The sequence below is a fragment of the Chroicocephalus ridibundus genome, chromosome 20 (genome assembly GCF_963924245.1).
Source record: "Chroicocephalus ridibundus chromosome 20, bChrRid1.1, whole genome shotgun sequence".
Taxonomy (NCBI): domain Eukaryota; kingdom Metazoa; phylum Chordata; class Aves; order Charadriiformes; family Laridae; genus Chroicocephalus; species Chroicocephalus ridibundus.
The window spans coordinates 240,455-261,817 of NC_086303.1; the positions used below are offsets into that span (position 1 = coordinate 240,455).

A 21,363-nucleotide genomic window follows, 5' to 3' on the forward strand; every position below is an offset into this window, starting at 1 on the left:
GGGAACAATGCGCCTGGGATCGGGCACCTCAATAAAGGAGCTGCCGGTGGCATCTAATTCCTGCGGGGGCCCCGGGGGGAGCTGCGGGAGCCCGGGGCCGCCGGGCTGGGCGGCAGCCGGCGGGGCAGAGCCCGCATCGCCCGCATAGCCCCGCGGGGGTGGGTGAAACCCGGGGGGGGCTCTTTGTTAGCGCCGTGCCAGGCTGGGTGTATTCTGTGCGCTGCCGCTGGGGTCCCGCAGACGGGCGGCGATCGGCTTCTCCCTGCCCCGAGAGGAGGAGGGAGCCCCCGGAGGAAGGGGGGATACGAGGCCCCCCGGAGCCAGCGGTAGAGGCGCGGGGACGACGACCCTGTCACGGCCGGAGCCGCCGTCCCGCGTGGGGAAGGGGTCGGGCGTGCGGCTCCCCCCGGCTAACCCGGCGGCTGGGCCGGGTCCGCGGGACACGCGTGAACCCGGCCTGGCCCTCGGCGCCCCGAGCCGCGGTGCGGGGTGTGGGAGCGGAGCTGGGCGAGGGGAGGATCGGGCCCCCGTGGGGACAGGGCTCGGCAGGCCCAGCCCCACGCGGTCACACCGACCCCCCCGTCCGGCTGCGCCGGCCTCGTCTCCCGCAGGGCAGGGCACGCGTGTCCCCCCGTCCGCAGCCCCGACGGCAGGAGGCAGGGGGGTGCTGGTGGCGGTCTGCAGGGGGGCTGCGTTACCCCTGGGCAGAGGATTTGCAGAGGGCACTGCCTTGGCTGGTCCCTGCCTGCCTGGGCAGAGCGAGAGCACAAAAGATGCTGGGTGCTGGGTGCAGCGTCAATGGTGAAGGGAGAGGGTGGGTGTGGGGCTGTGCATGTCTGTGTGCAGTGTGTGTGTGTGCACTAGGACACCTCCCAGCGCTGCCTGCCCATCCAGTCTTCCTGTCTTGGAAGCAGGCGGTGGTGATTTTCTGCCTTGTTCCCTTTGAGAGGCTGAGAATCCGGGGCAGGCTGCAGTTTTAAAGGATGAGGGAGCTGCAGGGGAGGTGACAGCATCCCCCTTGTGCGGGTGCTGCCACGGTGTCTGCACAGGGGCAGGGCTGGGCTGGGCTCTGCCAAGGCAGGGGTGTCCGTACCAGGACACTGACCTGGGAACCAAGTGATGCCAGCAGCTGGGGGTGGAGATTTCCTGCTGGCCAGACTCTTCCCGTCCTCCATCCTGCATTTCTCTCTGAATGAAGCCTTTTAACAAAGGCCCGGCTCAAGGCCGGCATCCCTTTTGCCCGGGAGATGGAGTGGGTGCGGTGCCACTGGGGATGGCGTCTGTGGAGTCGTTTCTGCTGGGCTCTTCCTAATCACTTTGGCCTCTGCCAGCGATGGGGTCAAGGACTGTTTGGTGTGTGGGGAGGGGATGACGGCTGGGAGGTGACTTGACTATGCATCATTGCGGTGGGGCTGGAGAGTCCATGGCGAGGGTCGGGGTGGGGGGGGAAGTCCAACTCAGCCCACCCCCTTCCTTTAGGGAGCGAGCTGGCATCCCGCTTGGTGTGGCCGGTGGGTGTCAGGGTGTCAGGCAGACGGGGTGATGCGTTGGTGAAGGTGAGCGCGCAGGACAAAGGAGGCGGGCTGGGAGCAAGGAGGCTGCGAGACAAAGCAGGCAGGTCGCAGCGCCATGCGGGAAGGTGGCTCCTGAGGCTGGGCTGAGTGCAGGCCACTCTCCCCGCAGACCACCTGGCTTTTCTGCCAAAGCAGCCCCGGGGGCTGGTGATGGGTCCCCTCCTGCCCTGGGCTGGGAGCAGAGCGAGGTTTTCCTTTGTGAGCGCTCCTGACACCCCGCTGGTGGAGCAGCTGGGCTGCAGGAATCTCCAAGACGCCCCACCCTCCGAGCAAACCTGCGCGCAGATCCCACCTCCCTCAGCCATCAGAGCACAGAGGAGGTTGAATGCCTCTGGGGTGTGACTGGACACAGATCAAAGCTCCCCTTTTGTCCCTTTATAATATGAATGTGCCAGCTGTGCCATTTCCTCGAAGTCTCTGTGTCCCCGCTGCTGGCGGGAGCGAGGTGCGACCTGGGGAAGGACCAAGGACACTGGGAAGCGATGGGGGCTTTGGAGGAAGGCGCTGTGTGCTGATGGGATTAAATGGCTGTGTTGATGGGGAGGGGCCAGCCGACAGCATCGAGAGGTGTTGCAGCCACGGGGACCCATCTCTGGGGCCTCACAGAGCCCTCAAGGTGGGAGGAGCGGGGACAGAGGAGCAGGGATGGTGGGGCTGCGCTCTCCTTGGGGGGAGCCCAGTTCTTGCTAATTCTCCTGGCCTGGCAGGAGGAGGCAGGAGAGATGCTGTCGTGTTTCATTGTTTACTTCACAGGTTCCATCCTTCCCTCAGGAGACTGGCGGCCCCATTGGCACTGGGGGTCCAAAGGACCCAGGTGCTGGGCCGCTGGTTGGGGCATGGGGGCTTTATTTAGGCTTCCTGTGTGCCAGGGGTGAAATGGCTGGCACCTGCTGCAGCACTGCTGTCGGCGGAGGGAAATGCAGGCCCAGTGGCTGCTCCTGGCCCAGGGCCTGATTTGTACCTGCACCTTGTACCTGCAACTCAGACCTGCACCGTCTGCGAGGGAAGGGCTGGATCCTGCCCCGATTCCCGCCCTCCCTGCAGGCAGGGTCTGCCATCAGCGTTAAGGCGGCCCGACGGTCTGCTTTCACTTGCCCATCAGCGTTAAGCCTGGTGTGTCGCTTCATGGGCGCGTCTGAGCTTGCCGGCTCAGCGGACGCCGCCGGGGAGGAAGCGATGGGCCGAGCTGCCGGCAGCGGTCGGGTTGGGCGCCGGTGTAACGGTCTCAGCTCTCAGCCGGGAAGCGGCTGCCGGCCGTGATGGTGCTGAGCAGGGTGGTCAGGGACCCCTTGCTCCTTGCTGTTGCCGGGGGGGGGATATGTGTTCCTCAGGGACTGGGGAAGGCAACAAGCGCCGTTTCCTTCTGTAGGTGACCTTCAGATGGGTGGCTGCAATGCATCCTCCAGCCGGGAGCGCAGGGACTGGTGCCTTCCCCTGAGCCTCAGCAGCACAGCTCCCCCCAGCCCCCCCCAGCAGTCAGGTGCTGTTGGCGTCACTGGGGTGCAGCGTGGGGGGGGGGGGAGGGAAGTGGGACCCCACTGCTTGTTGCGGGAGGTGGAGCCCAGCCCTGCTGCTGCGCACGGGGTGGTTTTGCTGTGTCAGGAAGTGCCGATGGCGCGTATCGACCCAGAGGCCATTAAACTCCTTGGCCAGGAGAGGTCTGAGGAGCCGGGCTGGCTGCAGAAATGCTCCCCGAGGGCACTTTCAAACTGCCCAGCTCATCAGAGACAAAGTGGCACCCACTGTGCCAGAGCCGCCCGAGGCACCCAAGCATGCCTGGCCATCTGCAGAGACTCAGGAAATGGAGCTTGTGAAATTGGGGAAGGAAGTTGAGTCGTATTTCAAGGTTATTTAAACCCTGCAACCTCCAGTGCTCTGCTGCACTCGCAAACACTCGTGTCATGATGCTCTGTGCTCCATGTGGGCAGCCTGGTGCTGGCTGTCTCCTGCCCCGGGCAGCTGCTCCCACCGCCTTGGGAAGAAGGACAGTTTGTGCTGCTGAGGACGGGACAGACTCATGCACCCATGGCACCATGTGCCCTGGAGGGCCTCTGCTTGGTGGAAGCATGCTGGTAAAGGCCAGGTGCTGGGATCAGCTGGGCTCCTGGCCCTGTCAGCGTCCTGGTATCTTTCCCGCCGTGTGGCCAGGGCTCCTCTGCCTGCTGGGGTGGTTTCTGTGCACCCAAAGGCTCTGGGACCAGCTGGGGTCGGTCCCTGAGGAGGCAGAGTTGTAGCCCTTCCAAACGAGCTCCTCCTGGGGCAGTTTTGGGTCCGGATGGAGAAGTGGTGTGAGCCCAACTCGTGCCACACTGGTGCACGCGCTGTTCAAGGGCTCCAGCATGGAGAGGGGCGGTACAGCCTGGTGCTGCTGCAGCTCTGAGGCCCTTTGATGTGGTCCTGAGGGGACCCTGTGGAGTGGCTTGTGGGACACTGTCTCCTGCCAGGTCTTGCTGGTGTCAGCCTGGTTTTGCTCTGATGTCACAGGGCCACGCAGGGGAGAGACGAGGGAAACCCACCCCACTGCACGCGATGTGCCAGGCTGCTGTGGTCATGGGGGGGGACAGCCTGTCCTGGTGTGGTGGCACAGCCCAACGCTGGGGTACCCCATCTGTGGGGGCTGGGGGGCTCCCCGGAGAGCAGCCCCGATCCCAGGAAGGAAATATCTCAGGAGGCTCCTATAGCCTGGGGGTACTGGGCAGGCAGAGCAGCAGCGTGAGCATCCCCAGCTGCTTTCCCCCTCCTTTGCGTCCGCCGAGGGCAGCTCGGCCCTGGCAGCGGGGGCCCCCCATGGCCTGTGGCTGTTTCACTGCTGTGCTGAACCCATCCGGGAGAGCTGCTTTGGGGCTTCCCAAGCCCCGGTGAGATGCAGGGGTGTGCGTGCTCTCAGCTCGCAGCAAGCAGGGTTAGATTGGCCTCCCCGGTCCGGAGAGAGCTGCCGGGGGCTGTGGCGGGTGGGGAGCCCCGGTGAGTCTCCGAGGGAAGTGCTGAGCGCAGGTGTGTGGGCGCGAAGGGGTTTTCAGTGCCTGGCTTCAATCAGACGCACACTCGCTGGCTTTTACAGCGGAAATGTTAGAAAGGGGGTGGTGCCGGTGCGAGGGGGGAACAGGGCCGCACCCTGCGGTCCCACGCAGATATGCCAGCGCCTGCAGCATCGCTGGGAGCAGAGCAGCTTTAAGAGGCTTTTGGTGCCAGCACCCATCGCCCATCAGCAAGGGATTTAAATACGTAACGCCACGAAGTGTCAGGAGCCGGGGAGGCTGAGGCTGTCTCTAAGCCAGAGGACGGAACCAGCTGCGGCTTTCCTGCACCAGCAGTGAAATTGGGGGCAGGAGGAAATTGCAGGAGACGAAGCCCTAAACAAAGCTGTCAGGAACATGGCTCCTGGCCCCCAGAGAGGGAAGGTGATACCCCCGTTGAGCCCGGTGCTAACTGAGGAGCCAGCCCGGGCCAGGTGGCTGTCGTGCTGTTCCTGCTGGGGGGTGGGCTGGCCCCGGTGGTCCCATGGGACGGTTTCCTGCCGCAGGCTGTCAAAACAGTCCCTGTCGTTGGTTAAACAGCCGGCAGGACTGGGATGTGGTGGATTGCGAGGGCAGCTGCCGCCGGGCAGGAGATCAGCATGCCACGGGGTGACTCCCTGCCCTGGCTGGATGCTGATGGGTTTCTGCTTTGGCTTGGTGGCAGGGCAGGCGACCGGCCTCCCGCTACTCCTTCCCCTCTGGGCAGACCGGGAGCAGATCTAGCGGTGTGTCCCTGTGTCCCCGCCGGCTCTGTGCTGCTCTGAGGGCAGGGGCGTTCGGCAGCCTCATCCCGCTTGGCATCTGCTCCTCTGCCCTGCTCCATGTGGGCACAACATGGTCGTCGTCCCCATTTCCAAGTGAGGGTTCTGGGCTGAGCCCCAGGTCCCAGTGAAATCCCTTCCCTTCCTCTGCACCTCCCTGGGGCTAGGACATGACAGGGGGCTGTTTCTTGTCACAGCTTGCTGTAGCTGAGCCGGGCCCCAAACTCCCTGTGCCATGGTCTCTCACCCCACGTAACCCCACGGGGCTGTGGACACCCCCCTGCCCATCCGCTCATGCCCAGCTGTTGTTCTTGGTGGGTGCCTCCACAGTGCCCTGGGGGGGTGGCTCAGCAGCCCCCCTCCAAGCTCAGGGTCTGTCCTCCCAGTGTTGCCACCCCCACGTCTGGGCCAGCACTGAGGGCAAAGATCTGGAGACTGGCACAGGGGCGACCCAAGGGGCATTCCTGCACTGGTCTGGCCCTCCCAAAGGCTGAAAGATTTAAGAAAGTTCCTTCTGCCCGCCCGCCCCAGCTTTGCCGCAGCCAGGGGCCCATCTGACCTCTAGCACCAGACACAAAACTGCCTCTGACTTCTTCCCTGGGCTCTTCCTTCCTCCTTGGCCGCGGCCTGGGGCACGTCTGAGCACTGGAGCCCAAGGATCCAGGTGTGGGAGCTCAGGGGAGATGGATGGAGGTGCCGGGGGCTCAGTGGGGCAGGGTGGGATGTGCCGGGTTTGGGACGCTCTTCCCCAGAAGTCACAAGGGTCCCGTGAGCTTCTGTGCCACAGGGTATAATAACCCAAATAACTTGTTGGCAGAGCCCTGTGGGTGCGCTGGGGGCACGCGGCTTGGGTGGCAGGAGCGGGTGTCTCCATCCCTGCACTGGTCTGGGAGGAGATGAGCAATGCTGGCGAAGGAGGAAAGGCAGCGTGTTGAGGGAGAAAGGCTGGAGCTGGGCTCCTGGTCCTTGCCTTCCTCTGTGCCCTCCAAGCACTGAGCAAGGGCGCTTCCTTGGCCCAGAGTGGCAGGGCTGGGGGACACAACCCAGGCCCTGCCTGCGCTAGGAGGGGGGGGGGTCTCTTGGGCCATGTCGCTGTGGTCTCTGCTCACCTATTATTTCACGCTGCACCTGCCCGAGGAGGTTGTTAAGGCAGAATGTGCCTGTTCCCTTCCCAGCTGTGGGACCGGTTTTGCTCCTGGGTGCTTTGCAGCATCCCCCATCCTACTGGCCAAGGGCTTGGGATTATTTGGGGGGGGAGTGGTGGGGGCGGAGAGGCACCTCTTTTGTGCCACCCACTCTCCTGTCTTGTGGGTATGTTGCTCCAGATGTCCTCTGTGGGCTCTGGGGTTGCAGCATCTTCTGTCAAGATCGGGTTGTTTTCCCAGTGACAATCGGAGTGTGCCGGTGGGCTGCAGGTGTGCCTGCTTTTGGGGGGGCCAGGAAAGCCTTATCTCCAGTACTGCGGTGGGACTGGGATGTGGGGACCTCACAGGGGCACTGGGGGTAGGGAGAGACCCTGTGGATCATTGCCTTGGGAGGAAATGGGAGCCTCAGCGCCGAGGTGCAGAATTGGGAGGGTCTGTCTCCATTGGACCCGTGGCATCTCTGTGCCCCCAGCAAGGTCAGGCCGATGGTGTCTGGCCCAGAGTCTCCTGGCGAACGATGGTTTCCTGTCTCTCTCCAGTAATTGCCGATGCTGAGCCCGGTGGTTTTGGGGCTGTTCCCGTGCGGTCGGAGGGGAGCGGGGGCCGTGCCGGGCTGCGCGTGGAGTCACATCTGCTGCCACACCTGTGTTTCCTTGTGCTGCCCACCCCCCACCCCCCCCCAGCGGGCTTTTATGGCCCTGCACCCCTTTCAGGGTGACTGTCCTGGGTCTGTTGATCGCAAGCATCCTTGTGGTGTTTCCCAGCCTCTGCTCATGGGCAGGTCCAGCACAGAGCTGATGGCATTGCCCAGCCGCTTACGGGGTGAAGGAGGATTCCGGGGAGATCCCAAACTCAGGATCCTGTTCCCCTCTAGGCTGGGTAAAGCACGATCCCGTGCTTCCCCCGGGCCCTGCTGCCTCTCTGCCTGCGGCCTTGGGTTGGGTGTCCCCGGGTGCTGGGTGCCTGCGCAGGCAACGCGTCCCTTGTCCCCGACCTGTGGTGGGTCTCGGCGCAGAGCAGATGGCACAGCTCAGCGCCGGTGTGCTCCTGCCAGAGCTAATGAGCAGCACATGGCGGCTGCCAAGGCCTGATTTAAAGGTTTCCCTAAGCCTGGGAAAGCCTGGCGCAGGAGGATTAGGAGGGGCCCAGGGAGTTCTGGGTCCAAGGCAGCAGATTTTGCCCCGCAGGGGAGCAGGCTGGGCAGCTGGGAGCTGGGCACAGCCAGCACATCGGTGCGGAGGATCTGTGCTGGGGTTACTTCCTCGGGGATGGATGCAGAGTGGAGGCATCTCCTTACACTGAGCCGTGACCAGGAAACGTGCACGCACACCCCGGCTCTGTGGGGACGCGCCTGTCCCCAGGCTGCCCGGCGCTGCGGAGGGGTGGGGACCCAGCAGCCAGGGAGCTCCCTTTTGCCCCTGGTGCCGGTCCTGCTGTGCTGGCTGTGGCACCCTCTGCTTTGGCGGTGTTTGGCTGGGGCACAGGCACCTATGGGGTGGCCTGGGTGGCTCTGCAGGCAGGCTGAGCCCAGCGCCTTCCTGTGCTGTGCTCACTCCTGCTGAGGGGTGGCTTGCTAGATCTCTTAATTGGAGTGTTTGCTGACCAGACCTGGCAGTCCCTGGGGACCCTGATTCAATTTTCTCTGATTGCTGAGCCACTTCCCTGCTGCTGTAATTAAATGCTTAACTTTGTCTTGATTTGGGTCCAAAGCAACCTGTGTGCAACCAGCCAGCCCTTGGCAGCCAGCCCTCTCCCGGGGACCCCATGCTCAGGGGAAATGGGGCATCCCTTCCTGGGCAAGGGAGCAGATCCCCCCATGGGATCAAGCCACGCTGAGCTGAGACCTGGGGAGCTGCTGTCCGCTGGTGAGGGCAGGCAGCCCCATGCTTGCTAGGCTGGCTTGGAGATATGGGAAAACCTGGAGCATTTAGCTTTGATCTTAACCTGGTGATGCTGGCAGCTCCTGGCTGCCTGGGGAGCAGCTTGCCCTGTCCCCTGCTGCACTGCGCCCTGCGTGCCACACGCTGCCTTGCCTGTAGGGTTTGCAATGCCCAGGGGACATTGGCCGGGTTATCCTAGGGCAGCACAGGACGATGTTAAAGCTGCTCTCCTCCTGGCTGCCCTGTGCCACTGGGAGGGATAACAGGGCAGCAGCAAAGCATGGAGGGCAGGTTTGGGGCAGAAGAGAGCAAAGCATGAGGGCAGCGAGACTGACAGATGGGCTACACATGAGTCTGGGCCATCTGGCAGGTGCTGCTGCAGCCCCGGTGCTTGTCAGGCTGGAGGGAGGGCAAGCAGGATGAACGTGGGTGATGCAGGGAGTGGGGATGGGGCAAGGCGGGGGAGCGGGGATGGGAGCAGGGCGGACGCAGGTGATGTGGGGATGGGAGTGGGGTGAATGCAAGGTGATGCGGGGAGGGGAAATGGGGCCAATGCCAACAATGTGGGGAGCGGGGTGAAGGCAGGTGATACAGGGAGCAGGGATGGGAGCAGGATGAATGTGGGCAACGTGGGGAGCAGAGCCAAGTGCTGCCTGGGCTTGCCGAGCCTGCCTGTCTTGGCAGGCACATCCAGAGCAGCCGGGCTGCGTGACTGTTCAGGGTCTGCCAGCTCCAGCCTCTGCCAGCCTACACCAGCAGAGGTGCCCGCAGCCACGGTCAGTGCCCCAGCCCCTCACCTGGTGCCGGGGCTGCCGGCATCGCAGCAGGCAGCCTTGGAGACAGGGTAGACGAGAGCAAGTGGCTCCGATCCTACGGGGCCTGGCATAGAGAAGGAAAACGCTGTGGAGCTCTTCCACCTGCCGCCCCCCGGGTCTCTGGCTCGGCTCCCTGGGAGACCAGCCCTGCCTGGCCGGGCAGCCGGCTCAGCTCCGGCCTTGGGAGGGGAGAGGAACTGCTTCTTGCCGGTGGGCTGCAGGCAGCCACCCTCCCCTCGCAGAACAGTCTCGGGGAGATGGGAGCTCCCTGCTGTAGCCGGGGAGCCTGCTGCTCTGTCCGTCTGCAGGGACAAGGTTATAAAAGGCGGCGAAAGGCAGCTGCAGCTGGGGGGGGGGGGTCACCTGCACCCCCAGATTGGAGCGTCTGCTCCCAGCTGGAGCTGGGAAATGGTAGAGAGTGCGCGTGTGCTTGGCCACCCTGGGCTGGGACAGCCCCGGTCTGAGGTGGGCGGTGCTGGGTGATGGGTCTGGGGGAGGCTGGATCTCCTCTGCCCCCATGCCCGTCCTCTCCTGACAGGCTGTGCGGGATGGGGTGGCTGCCCTGCCCCAGGGTGGCTGTGTCTCAGCAGGGTGCTGCAGCCTCCGGGGAGCTCAGCGTGTGGGTGCAGGCAGTTTGTGGGGGGCAGGGGCGTGTCGTGACTCTCACCGTGGGCAGGAGGGCTATGGGAGTGTGCAGGCACAGCTTTGGCAAAGTGCTGGTGGCCAAAAGATGCTCTGGAGCCCCTTGGGGTTGCCATAGCGGTGGGCTGGGAGGGGGGAAACTGAGGCAGTCAGGTGAGGAGGCAGGGGGACACAAAAGGGTTACTGGCTGTGTCCGGTGTGGTGAACCCCATCCCCTCCGCTTGTTGCAGGGCTTGAGATGCTGGGATGGGGGACTGCTCCTGCTGGGGTGGAGGGACCCCCGAAGCCAACCCTCCGAGGGCTGCCTGCCCCGTGGTGCCCATCCAGCGCTTGGCTCCCAGCCTCGCTCAGCTCCCCCCATCCCCGTCCAAACGCTGACATAGGGCAGCGGCGCCGAACAGCTCAGCCTTTGTCTTTGTGCTCGCTGCCAGGCAGGCCCGTGTGCGCACTGAAGATCCCTGCCCCTCAGGGTGCAGGACCCGCTCCCCGCTTCCTCCCAGATGCTCGTTCACCCTGGCAGCCCAGCCGTGGAGACGGGGCTTTCACAGCCTGCCAGCCCGGCAGGGAAGGGAAGGGGAGCGATGGAGAGGCTCCCAGCCGAGGTCTCCTTTGTGTCCCCGGTTGGCTGCGGGCTCTCCCTGGCACGCACGCTGCTCGTGCTGCCGGATTTGGATGCTGATGCTGGAGCAGGCAGGCTCCTGCTGCGCTGCCCATCATCGCCCCAGCGAGAGCTCCCGGTTCGGGAAGGAGTGATCTCCACCCCTGCCTGTGCCTCTGTCTCTGTGCGTCCGTCTGCCTCCCAAACCTATGTGTCGGGTGCCCAGCGTTGGGAAGAAGCCAGGTTTGCTTCTCAGGAGCGCTCAACCGGGACCATGCAGCTCTGTCTTGGGTGCTCAGTCCCTTGTCACTCTCCCTTTGCAGCGAGCTGAGCATGGAGGGGCCCAAGGTGGTGGCCAGGCTCATGGTACCGCTGCGGTCCTGCTGGCTCTCCCCTCCCTGTCTCTATTGCCTGCGCTGAGGCTGGTTTGTCAGCATGGGCAGGAGGGAGATGAGGCTGGTGCTGATCATCCTGCTGGCCCCAGGACAGCCTTTGTCCTCTCCACACCGTCTTCCAGTAGGAGGAGCAGTCACCCGTGCCAGCGTAGGGATGGCCAGCGCACGGTGCCCGGTGGAGCTGGGGCTCTGCTCCGCTCCTGCCTGAGCTGGGAGGGTGGCGAGGCAGCACCCTGCTGGTGAAGTGCTGGTTTATTTTGGTTGCTTCTTAACAGATAAGTCCCTAATTGCCGCATAACCACAGGAGCCTGTGCCATGGGCTCCCAGGGGATCAGTTGGGCTCTCTGTGGGTGTCCCAACCCTTTAGGACATTGTGTTTGGCTCTGCAGTGGGTCCTGGTGCTGGGCACAAGCTGTCCTTCTGGCCCATGACCGGGCGCAGAGCAGGTTGGCTGGCTGTGTCCAGACGCATGTGAGGGAGCAGCTCCATCGTCCCGCAGGTTGGGCCCTGACGGCATCACATCTAGTTCTTGCGAACCCACGGACAGACAGGACATGGCCAGCATCTTTTTGGTAGAGGCAGGGGCAAGGAGTGCCAGAACGCACTGAGATGGTGACTTTATGACCACCAAAGTTACTGATATCTGTTGCAGAGCAGAGAAACTGAGGCAGAGCATGGCAAGCGCTGCCAGCTCCCCCAGCATCACCTGGTGGGGTTGAGGACAGGGCCAAGAAGAGAGCCCATGCTGGCTCTGCAGATGGGCTTATGTCATGTTTGGAGGAGGTATGGGTGTAACTTGACCTATGTGTGTACACCTACCTGGCCTGACCAGGGTCTTGTGTTGTCCAGTGGTGACCTGGCATGGTGATGTTAGCTCCTGGGAGGGCAGGGATGACACCCCTCTGGTGTGGGAGAACTGGGAGAGTCAGATGCTGGGCAGCAGGAGGACCAGCTGCACTGGCCTAGAGAAACACTCTGTAATGTCTCTTGGTGCCCACGTAAATCTCCCATGATGCTGGGTGGCACCTCTGTGTCGTCCCACGTGGGGCTGTGGCTGCTGGTGCTCATCCCTGCCCTCCTGCTCCACATGTCCCGTGGTGGTAGCGGGAGTCTGTATTCACACAACAGCTGGCAGCAGCTCCCATGGACACCCCCAGGTGATGCTTGGCCAATTGCCCGGACAGCAGGACACTCCCAGGGGGTTCTCGCATCTCTGGTCACCCTGGGGAGATGGATGGCATGGGGGGGCATGTTGAGGACTGTTACCTGTGTCCCCTCCAGCCCCTGCAGGTCCCCTGGCTGTGAGAGCCAGGGCGAGTGATGGGGTCCCTCGGGTGCTGGGAGCTGGCTGGGCAGCGAGGTTTGGGGAGTGGGAGTTGGGGAGACATCGGTGTTGGCGTGTGGACAGTGGGAACAGCCCAGCATGGCCAGGCTCAAGGTGCATCCCCAAATGCCCGATGGAAAATTCGTGTGCGCTCACCCCTCCAATGCTGCTGCTCTCTTCCAAACCCACGTGCACATATTTAATCACTTGTGGGGGGGAGAAATAAGTCTTTCGCTAAAAGCCCTGCTCTCATTTTTCTCAAGAGGAAAAAATTTTCTGAAAATACCACGGTTCCAGTTTGTTCCTCAGCCTATTCCTCAGGGACGCTGCCGCTGTGCACGTCTGGGGTGAGGAAGAGGGGAAGCACATCGTGTTGGTCAAAAAGTAATTAAAGCGGGGGTTAATTTTCCTGGAGGAGGGCAGGACCCCCGGATCAAGTCTAGGGCTGAGCATCTCAGAAGCTGCTTTCTATTGTGGCTGCTGAGCTAAATATACCTGTGGATGCACATAACCGTTCCCACGTCTGCTGTGCAGGCTCCCAGCAGGGTGAGTAGGGTGCCGCTGCTGGGGACACCCTGTTCCCCCAGACACACTGGGTTTTGGCCCTCCAGGGCTTTGCTTGCTGCCAGCCAGGCTGGTGAGGAGCCGTGGCTCCTGCAGACCCCCAGTCAGCAAAGCTTCTGCTGCGGTCGCTGCGCCAGCTTGCCAGCGATGCGGCTTTGGAGGAATTAATAGCTGTGTTTATGAAGCACCCAGGGAGGGGAGATGTGCAGTCATTAGCTCTAATGAGGGCTGTTCACTATGGCGCTTGGCTCCGCATTCCCACTCTCTCCAGGAGTCCCCCAGGACCAGCCAGCTTCCCGCAGCTGGCACATCCACCAAAAGCTGGAGCTGCTGCAGCCCTAATGCACGCCGGTGCCTGCACCGAAGCAGAGCCGTGCCTGCACAGGTCCAGCTGCTCTGTACCCAAATTTCTTGGGGCAGGGGGCGGGGGTGGTGGTGTTGAGTGTGGTGGGTGGGGATGCAGTGGGTCGGTGGTGGGGTGCCGCCAGAGCCAGGAGCCCAACGCAGCCTCGCCTGTCCCCTTCGCATCTGCAGAGTCCGCGGCTGGGGACAGCCATTGGGCTGGGCAGTGGCTTGGTTTAGACGGTTGTTTCACGCTGGGACTCTCTCGTCATGTTTTTACATTTTGCACATCGTGCCTTTGTAACTGCAGTTTGATCTCGCTGCCTCTCGGGCAAGCGCAACTGGCTGCAGCGTATCGCGGCTGGCTGCAGCGTATCCCGGCTGGCTGCCCGTACCCTGGCAGTCCCTGTCAGGGCTGCTTTGTTGTATTGATCAGTGTGTACGTGCAGCCCAGCGCTCACTGCCTGGCTGGGGGCATGGCAGTGCCTGAGCCAGCACAGGCGTGGGGAGCCTGGCTGGCCCCGTGCGGGCTGTGCTGAGCCCCATCGAGCGGTTGGTGCAAGGGCATGTTTAAGTGCAGGCCGCGTGTCGCTGCTGGCTGCGCCTGTGCCGTGGTACCCAGCCCTGCCTGTCGCCTCGGCTGCAGAGGTGGCTGGTGCTGTCGCTGGGATGCACCGATCTCTTTTCTCAGCCACAAACGGATCAAAGGTGTCGCTGGGCGCATAAGTTGAAGCATCCCCTGCACTGTTTGCTGCACACTGCAGGCAGAGGTGCTGCCGGTCCCCTGTCCGTAGCAGCCCCGATTACAGCATGGGCCACGCTCACATCCTCAGGACCAGACTCGTGTCCCCCAGGACAGGGGTGAGCCCTGAGGCTGCCCACAGCCCGCTTCTCTTCCTACAGGATCCGTCCCCAACTGTCCAAAGAGAAAATAGAGGGATGTCACATCTGCACCTCGGTGACACCCGGCGAGCCCCAGGTGCTGCTGGGGAAGGACAAGGCCTTTACCTATGACTTTGTCTTTGACCTTGACACATGGCAGGAGCAGATCTACACGACGTGCGTGGGCAAGCTCATCGAAGGCTGCTTCGAGGGCTACAATGCCACCGTGCTGGCATATGGCCAGGTACATGCTCTGCCGGCACCCTGGGCTCTGGCGTGGGCATTGGGCGGTGCTGGGGGCTGGGGATGCTGAGATGGCACCTGCAGAGGTTAGGGGAGGTGGGAGGTCTATAAGCTCCTGAGTATGGAGGGGACAGAGAGTTGTCCCTGGGCTGGCTGAGAGCTGGGGCAGGGGGTGGCATTGGGTGGGGGCAGAGGGAAGCAGGGCTGGGGTGGGAGGGTGAGAGCCGGTGTTGCGGGGGGGATCAGCAGAGGTGTTTGGGGGGCCTGGGATGGCAGGGGGAGGTGTGGGGCGTGGTGGGCATTGCTGAGCCTGGGAGGGACCAGCCAGCTTCCCCCTTGCTGCGTCTTCGCAGACTGGCGCAGGGAAGACATACACCATGGGCACCGGCTTCGACATGAACATCTCTGAGGATGAGCAGGGCATCATCCCGCGGGCTATCGGCCACCTCTTCAGCGGCATTGAGGAGCGCAAGCGGGCGGCGCAGAGTCAGGGCGTGGCGGCGCCCGAGTTCAAAGTCAGCGCCCAGTTCCTGGAGGTTGGTGACAGCGTGTCTGGGTGACACTGTGGCCCTGCTCTGTCCTTTGCTCAGCTCCCGTGCCCTGGGCTCCTTGAGTCCTCCGTGTCCTGGCTGTTTCCTGGCTGAACTGGACCCCACAGCAGGCGTGTGGCCAGGGATGCGTGCCTAGGCAGAGGGGTCTCAAAGCACCTGAATGTTGTTGACCTCATGATGGCCACAAACTGGGGTGGCACTTTCTTGGCTGCAGGGAGCCACCCCCATGGGGAAGGGGCTTATGCTTTTGTCCCCTGGAGGTTCAGGGGACCCCGAGCTCGCAAACTCCTCTTTGAGGTTGAGGATAGCGGCACACCTGCTCCCCTGGGGCTGGACCAGCATTCCCAGTGAAACAAGGAGAGGAAAAAGTGCCATTCTTGTGGGGGGTTTGAGGAAGAGCCGTGTTATTTCCCATGTACTTTACTGCATCTTTGACCTTGAGAATGCTTCGTTGCATCCTCTCCCGCCTCTGCTTTTGCCTCTCCATTTCAAAAGCCTCTTCCATTAACTGCTTCTTTCCCTGGAGAAGTTTGTCCCAGAAACCCTGTGGACCTTGTGTGTCTGCAGTGGTTTCCCTGTGGCAGGTCCTGAGGTGAAAGTTCAAAGTTCAAGATGGGAAGTGGTTTAAGGCCCTGTCAAGAAAGCATAGGGAGGTGTTGAGCAAAGCTGAGCTCCTGAATGAGCTTCATCTGGTTAGTGTGTCCGTCTGGGGTACAGCCCCGAGGAGACAGGCAGATGGAGAGAGAGTGTCCTTGTGCTGTGATCTTGCCTCCATGTGGCTTTGGTGGCCATCACCTCTGGGTTCCTCCAGATGTCAATGGCCTGGTGAGGGGAAGCAGTGCTCAGGGTCACCTCCTAGCCTGGAGGACTGACCTCCTTGCTGGAGAAATCCTTCCCAATCAGCTTTCCATCTGCAGAGACCTTGTTAGCTCCCATGGTGCTGTTGTGTCCAGCCACATCCTTCCCTCCCCACCACTTGGCCCGTCTGAGCTCCTGGCTGCCTTCCCATGCATCTTTGACCTCGTGGGGCTCCGCTCTGGGGAATGTGTGGGCTGGGTTGGAAATGGGGACAATTTCCTGGCTGTTCTGAAGCCCTTCTGAGGGATGAACCTTGTCAGGCTTTCTACGTGCTGGAGTGTCCCCTAACTCTGTTGGGGCTGGGGCGTAGTCCTGCCTTCCCTAGGCTGTAGGATTGGCCTTCAGCCAGCATCAGTGTGTCCCCTCACCCTGTGTGACACACCTTCCCTTTCCTCTCAGCCCCCCGTGTCTGCCCTCTAGGAGATCCTCTGCAGTCCAGCTATAGTTTCTCTTGCCTCAGTTTCTCCCACTCAGTTTGGGATGACTCGACACTGCCCCAAGGAGCTGGGTGACTTGTTAGCTGGGGTTGGGACATGTGAGGAATGAACACAGGGGAGGGGATGCCTGTGCTGCCTCTGTCCCAGGCCATCCTAGGAAGCATCTCTGCAGACCAAGAGTGCAACCCCAGGAGCACCTGGGGGTGACAGAGCAGTGGCCCTGCATGGGGTCTCACCAGCTGCTGTGGGCATTTCCTGTAGCCTTTCTCTCTCTTCATCACCTCTGACCCCTGGTGGTTTTGGCTCTCAAAATAGCCTCAGAGATGTCCGGTGGCTGCAGTGTAGGATGGGAGCAAGGCTTCCTCTGCTGTGTTTCAAAGCCATTCATGGTCATGTTCCCCACTTCAGCTGTGCCCAGTGGGATGCTGGCAGCCTCAGGGTGGGTGGCCATCTACCAGCTGGGGGGGCTTCAAGGCTCTCCAAGGGCTCTGTTACGTGTAGGGAAAGTAAAAACCTGTTGCCTGATGGCCTGGTGACCAAGGCCATTGGACCCCGTCAAGGGCTCTGCCCACTGGTCCACCCTGCAGGCATGGACATCAAACCAGGAGCTCTTGTGCCGCTGTGCAATGCAGGGAGGGTTTTGTGTAATGGCTCTCCTGCGCCAGCGTGGGCGCGTGGCCACATCAGACGCTGGTTACCAGCCCTGCTGTCCCAGCAGTGGTACAGGATTTGGCCCCGTTGATCCTTGTCCTGTGACTCTGCTCCTGGGAGCAGGCTGTCAGCAGGGTTTAAACCTTTGGGGAGCCCGTTTGGCACCTGGGACGGCCAGGGACGGATTAGCCTGATCCGCTCTGCTGGCCGGGAGCCTGCGGTCCTCAGGTGACCCTACTGTCCGCACTGGGACATGGGTGCGAGAAGGTGACGCATGGCATGGAGTGGTGGTGGCAGGGGCACAGATGGGCAGGGATGTCCCGTCCCTCCTCCCCAGGGTGAGAGAGGATGGCTGCAGGGTCAGGATATGGATGGGGGCACCCTCTGTCAGCTCTAGACCCTCCAGGTGTTCCCTGCTTGTCCAGCACTCCCTGGTCCCCCTTGTCACCGGCAGACCCCTGACCTCTGCCTCAGGGAGCTGTGCTGGGAGAGGGGCTCCGCTGGCTCACGTGGCCGTGGGGTCCCCGGGTGAGCAGGGAAGGCCAGGGGGATGTGTACCTCCCGGCTGTCTGCTCAGGCTCTGGGGACAGGGCTCTGAAAGTGTCCTGGTTCCTGCACAGCTGCTTGTTTGGGCTGGGGACAAGCCAGGGCTGGGCAGCTGGAACCAACCCAGAGTGCAGCTCAGAGCTTCGTGGGGCAGACAGGCACGTGTATGCACGCCTGCACCCACGGGTGCACACACGCACCGTTCCTTCTGGGCATCCCGTCACTAGCTGGGTACCCATGCATGCAGGCGAGAGATTGTCCATCCATCACCTATCTGCATGCACGTGCTTGTGCGTCCTCTCCTACGCACGCACGCCGGCTCTCCTGCTCAGCCTTACCTAAGCACACGTGTGGTGGTATGTGTGAGCGCATGCACCCCCGCAGCTGTGCAGCCTGTCCTCCTGGCTCCCAGGACTGCAGCAGCGGGATGGCAGAGGGCGGATCCCGATGCTTCTGCTGCCCCAGGCTCTAGCAGCCTCCTGCTTACTACTACTCACCCTGCACCCGCATCCGCTCTGCTCAGCTCTACAACGAGGAGATCCTGGACCTGTTTGACAGCGCCCGCGACCCTGATGCGCGCCACCGCAAATCCAACATCAAAATCCATGAGGATGCCAGCGGGAGCATCTACACTACGGGAGTCACATCGCGCCTCATCAGCTCACAGGACGAGGTGGGTGCGGGATGGCACAGACATGGAGAAGAGAGGGAGACATGGTGCCCACCATCCAGGGATGTGCTACATGGGGACAGCCAGGCGAGGGGGGCGATCTCACCTGGGATGGGATAGAGCAGCCCTGGGGTGATGCAGGGAGAGGTCAGTGTGCCTGCTGGGCTGCGGCGGGGTGCTATCCTCACTCCCTAGAAGGGTGCTTCAAGGTTTTGTTCTTCCCTGCCCCGTGTCATTGTAGCTGATCCAGTGCCTAAAACAGGGGGCTCTTTCCCGCACCACCGCCAGCACCCAGATGAATGTGCAGAGCTCCCGCTCCCACGCCATCTTCACCATTCACCTGTGCCAGATGAGAGTGTGCACCCGCCCGGAGCTGGTGAGATGTGCTCTTGCCTCATGGCTCGGCTGTTCCTGGATCTCATACTCAGGCAATGGCAGGGGGTCCCTTGGAAAGGGGAGAGGGTTTGAAGTCTTGCAAGTCTGGAGAGCAGCAAGAGGGCTTTGTCTTTCTTTTTTCCAGTCATAGCGTCAGCTCCGTTTAGTGGGAGCTGAGGTCTGCCCTGGAGCAGCCCCATCCAAGGCAGGGATGGTCTGGCCCAAGGGATGGCCCAGAGCAAGCCACTGCTGGGATCCTCTCCCCTGTCCTTGAGGGGTGGGATGTGGAGCGTGAATGCTCAGGCTGTTGCTGATGTCTGAGTGTGGCCAAGGGAGCTCCTGCCTGCTCCGGGTCCATGGTGATGACCCTCTCCATGTGTGCCTGGCCACAGGTGAATGATGGGGAGGTCACCAGCCTCCTGGACGGAACCCAACCCACCACCGAGTATGAAACCCTCACGGCCAAGTTTCACTTCGTAGACCTGGCTGGCTCGGAGAGGCTGAAGCGAACTGGTGCTACTGGCGAGAGAGCGAAGGAAGGCATCTCCATCAACTGTGGGCTGGTACGGCACTGGCGTGCAAGGGGAGGGGGGAGGCAGGGCCTGGCTGGGGGAGCCTGGGACACCTTTGGGTCCTGCTTGGAGCTGCTCTGGGCTGTTGGGGTTGCTGCTGTCTCTGCTGGGGTTTACGCTACCTGTCCCTGTAGGAAGCAATATACACAATCCAAAATGCCAGTGGTGAGGGCACAGCTCTGCTGCTGAGGGCAGGACTCTGGGAAGGGGCAGAGCTGGGCACAAGGGTGCAAGTCCCCAGAAGGTCGAGGTTTGCTAACTTGAGCTTGAAAAAAAAAAACACTCCAGGGCTTGATGCTGCTCCTCAGTGCATGTGGGAGAGAGGCACAGTGCAGGGGAGGGTGCTGAGACTGGCAAGGGGAGCCCCGTGCCCCCAGACCTGTGCCGCAGCACACGCCCCAGCCTGACGTGCAGGCTACATGGCAGCTGTGTTATCAGCAGGGGCTGAACTTGGGGGTTGCCTTTCCTTTGTGTTCATAGCTGGCCCTGGGGAACGTCATTAGTGCTCTCGGAGACCAGAGCAAGAAAGTTGTGCACGTGCCCTACCGTGACTCCAAGCTCACCCGCCTGCTGCAGGATTCCCTTGGGGGCAACAGGTAAGGGGGGTCCCAGCCGGGGCTGAGCCCCGGGAGAGGACTGCAGAGGCTGTCCCCCTGCAAATAGGGCTGAGGAGTCTATGGAGCCATGTAGGAGCTCTTTCAGGACTCAAAGGCCTCCTGGGTTGCCTGGTGGGGGGAGGATTCCTCCTGGCAGGTAGCGCGTGACTTTGCAGATGTACAGACCTTGGCTTCTCATGAGTCCCAGGTACAATTAGCCAGCTTTGGCAGAATTAGCTGGTGCAAAACAACTCCGGAGCCCTTGCAGATCTGGGACTTGGCAGGTGGTGTTGCCCAGCACAGGATGGATTTAATTCCCTGCCTGCTTTGGGGGTACTTCTCTGAAGAGCCCATTCTTCCCCAGCAATCCTGCTGTGTGGGGGCTGCCTGGTGGACGTTGGCTTTCCTCAGTGCTGCCTGATGGGGTCTTGCCAGTTTTCTGGCTCTGGGACAGACTGAACCCCGTTTATAACTTGGTTATAAAACACAGAAAGGCCTAGGATGGGTGTCTGGGGGCATGTGGCCTGTGCTGAGTCCCAGGTGTCCATGCGCCATATTGGTGCAGGGTGGGGGAAACTGTCTCTTCACCCTGACCTTCACTTCCCCAAGCCAAACCATCATGATCGCCTGCGTGAGCCCATCTGACCGGGACTTCATGGAGACCCTGAACACGCTCAAATATGCCAACCGGGCTCGCAACATCAAGAACAAGGTGGTGGTGAACCAGGACAAGACAAGTCAGCAGATCAGCGCCCTGCGGGCCGAGATCGCCCGCCTGCAGATGGAGCTGATGGAATACAAGGCGGTGAGTGGCTGAGCAAGCCTGCAGAGATGGGATGGGTGCAGGAGCAGAAAGCCTCCTCCTCAAGTTTGAATTGGGGTGACTTTAGTGGGAAAGAAAGACCCTTCTGCCTACCATGTTTTGCCCCTGTTAATTGGGGTAATTGCTGGGAGAGGTCAGGAGGCTTAAGAGACAGGCTCAGCTCCTGCACCGCCACAGGACATTGGGCAAGTCTCTTGGGGAAGCCGAGGCAGGGAGAAGCCTTGAAGCATCTCTCACCTTCTGCCTGTTGAGCTCAGGGCGTCCTGGTCCTTAGGTTTGTCCCTGCCTCTGCTTTGGTGGCTGGGGCTGCCCCCAGGAATGCGGCAGTGGGCCCCCGTGTCCCAGCTCGCCCCGTGCTCAGGGACTCCCCTCCTGTCCCCACAGGGCAAGCGGGTCATTGGGGAGGATGGCTCGGAGGGTTACAGTGACCTTTTCCGCGAGAATGCCATGCTGCAGAAGGAGAACAGTGCCCTGCGCATGCGGGTGAAGGCCATGCAGGAGGCCATCGATGCTATCAACAGCAGGGTTACCCACCTCATGAGCCAGGAGGCCAATCTGATGCTGGCCAAGGCAGGTGAGGCTGGGCTAGTGTGTGGTGTGGCGGGTCAGCCCAGCCAGTGTAGCTGGGATGGGTGCTGCGGTACAGCTCATCACGCCTTGCCTTGATCCATCTGCTCCTCCAGGTGACGGTAATGAAGCCATTGGTGCTCTCATCCAGAACTACATCCGGGAGATTGAAGAGCTGAGGTGAGCCGAGCACGGGGGCTAGTGAGTCACCTGGGTTCCTGGCCCGGCAGGTGCCATGGTGGGGTCTGAGCACAGGTGTGGCTCACAGCTCCATGCCTCCAGCATCACTGGGGTGAGTCATCAGCCCTGATGGAGTAGCAGACAAGACCACTGGGGCGGTGGGAGTCCCAGCTTTGGTGCCAGGCAGTGCTTTGGCCAATGTTGTCCTTTGTGCAGCTGTTGATGGAGGAGGAGATCCTGGCAGGAGTGCCTGATGTCTTCCAGGGACTGCTGACCCCCCAAAGCTGGGTCCTTCCCAGTCTCTTGCACGGTCCTGGGACCCTGTCTTGCAGCATCCTGACCTTCTAACCCAACT

General features: G+C 62.0%; 1 protein-coding gene across 5 annotated transcripts in view; it reads left to right on the plus strand.

The window, feature by feature from the left end:
* Positions 1–21,363, plus strand: part of KIF21B (kinesin family member 21B) — a 44,095-nt gene that overhangs the window by 681 nt on the left and 22,051 nt on the right. For all 5 annotated transcript variants that reach the window (XR_010073796.1, XR_010073797.1, XM_063356404.1 and 2 more), the window contains exons 2-10: positions 13,961–14,183; positions 14,536–14,718; positions 17,749–17,898; positions 18,137–18,271; positions 18,663–18,833; positions 19,323–19,438; positions 20,048–20,243; positions 20,646–20,835; positions 20,945–21,008. Coding sequence is in view for 3 of the 5 variants with exons in the window: in XM_063356404.1 (XP_063212474.1) it covers positions 13,961–14,183; positions 14,536–14,718; positions 17,749–17,898; positions 18,137–18,271; positions 18,663–18,833; positions 19,323–19,438; positions 20,048–20,243; positions 20,646–20,835; positions 20,945–21,008 (1,428 nt within the window). In the remaining 2 variants the exon portion in view is untranslated. The remainder of the gene's footprint in view (positions 1–13,960; positions 14,184–14,535; positions 14,719–17,748; positions 17,899–18,136; positions 18,272–18,662; positions 18,834–19,322; positions 19,439–20,047; positions 20,244–20,645; positions 20,836–20,944; positions 21,009–21,363) is intronic.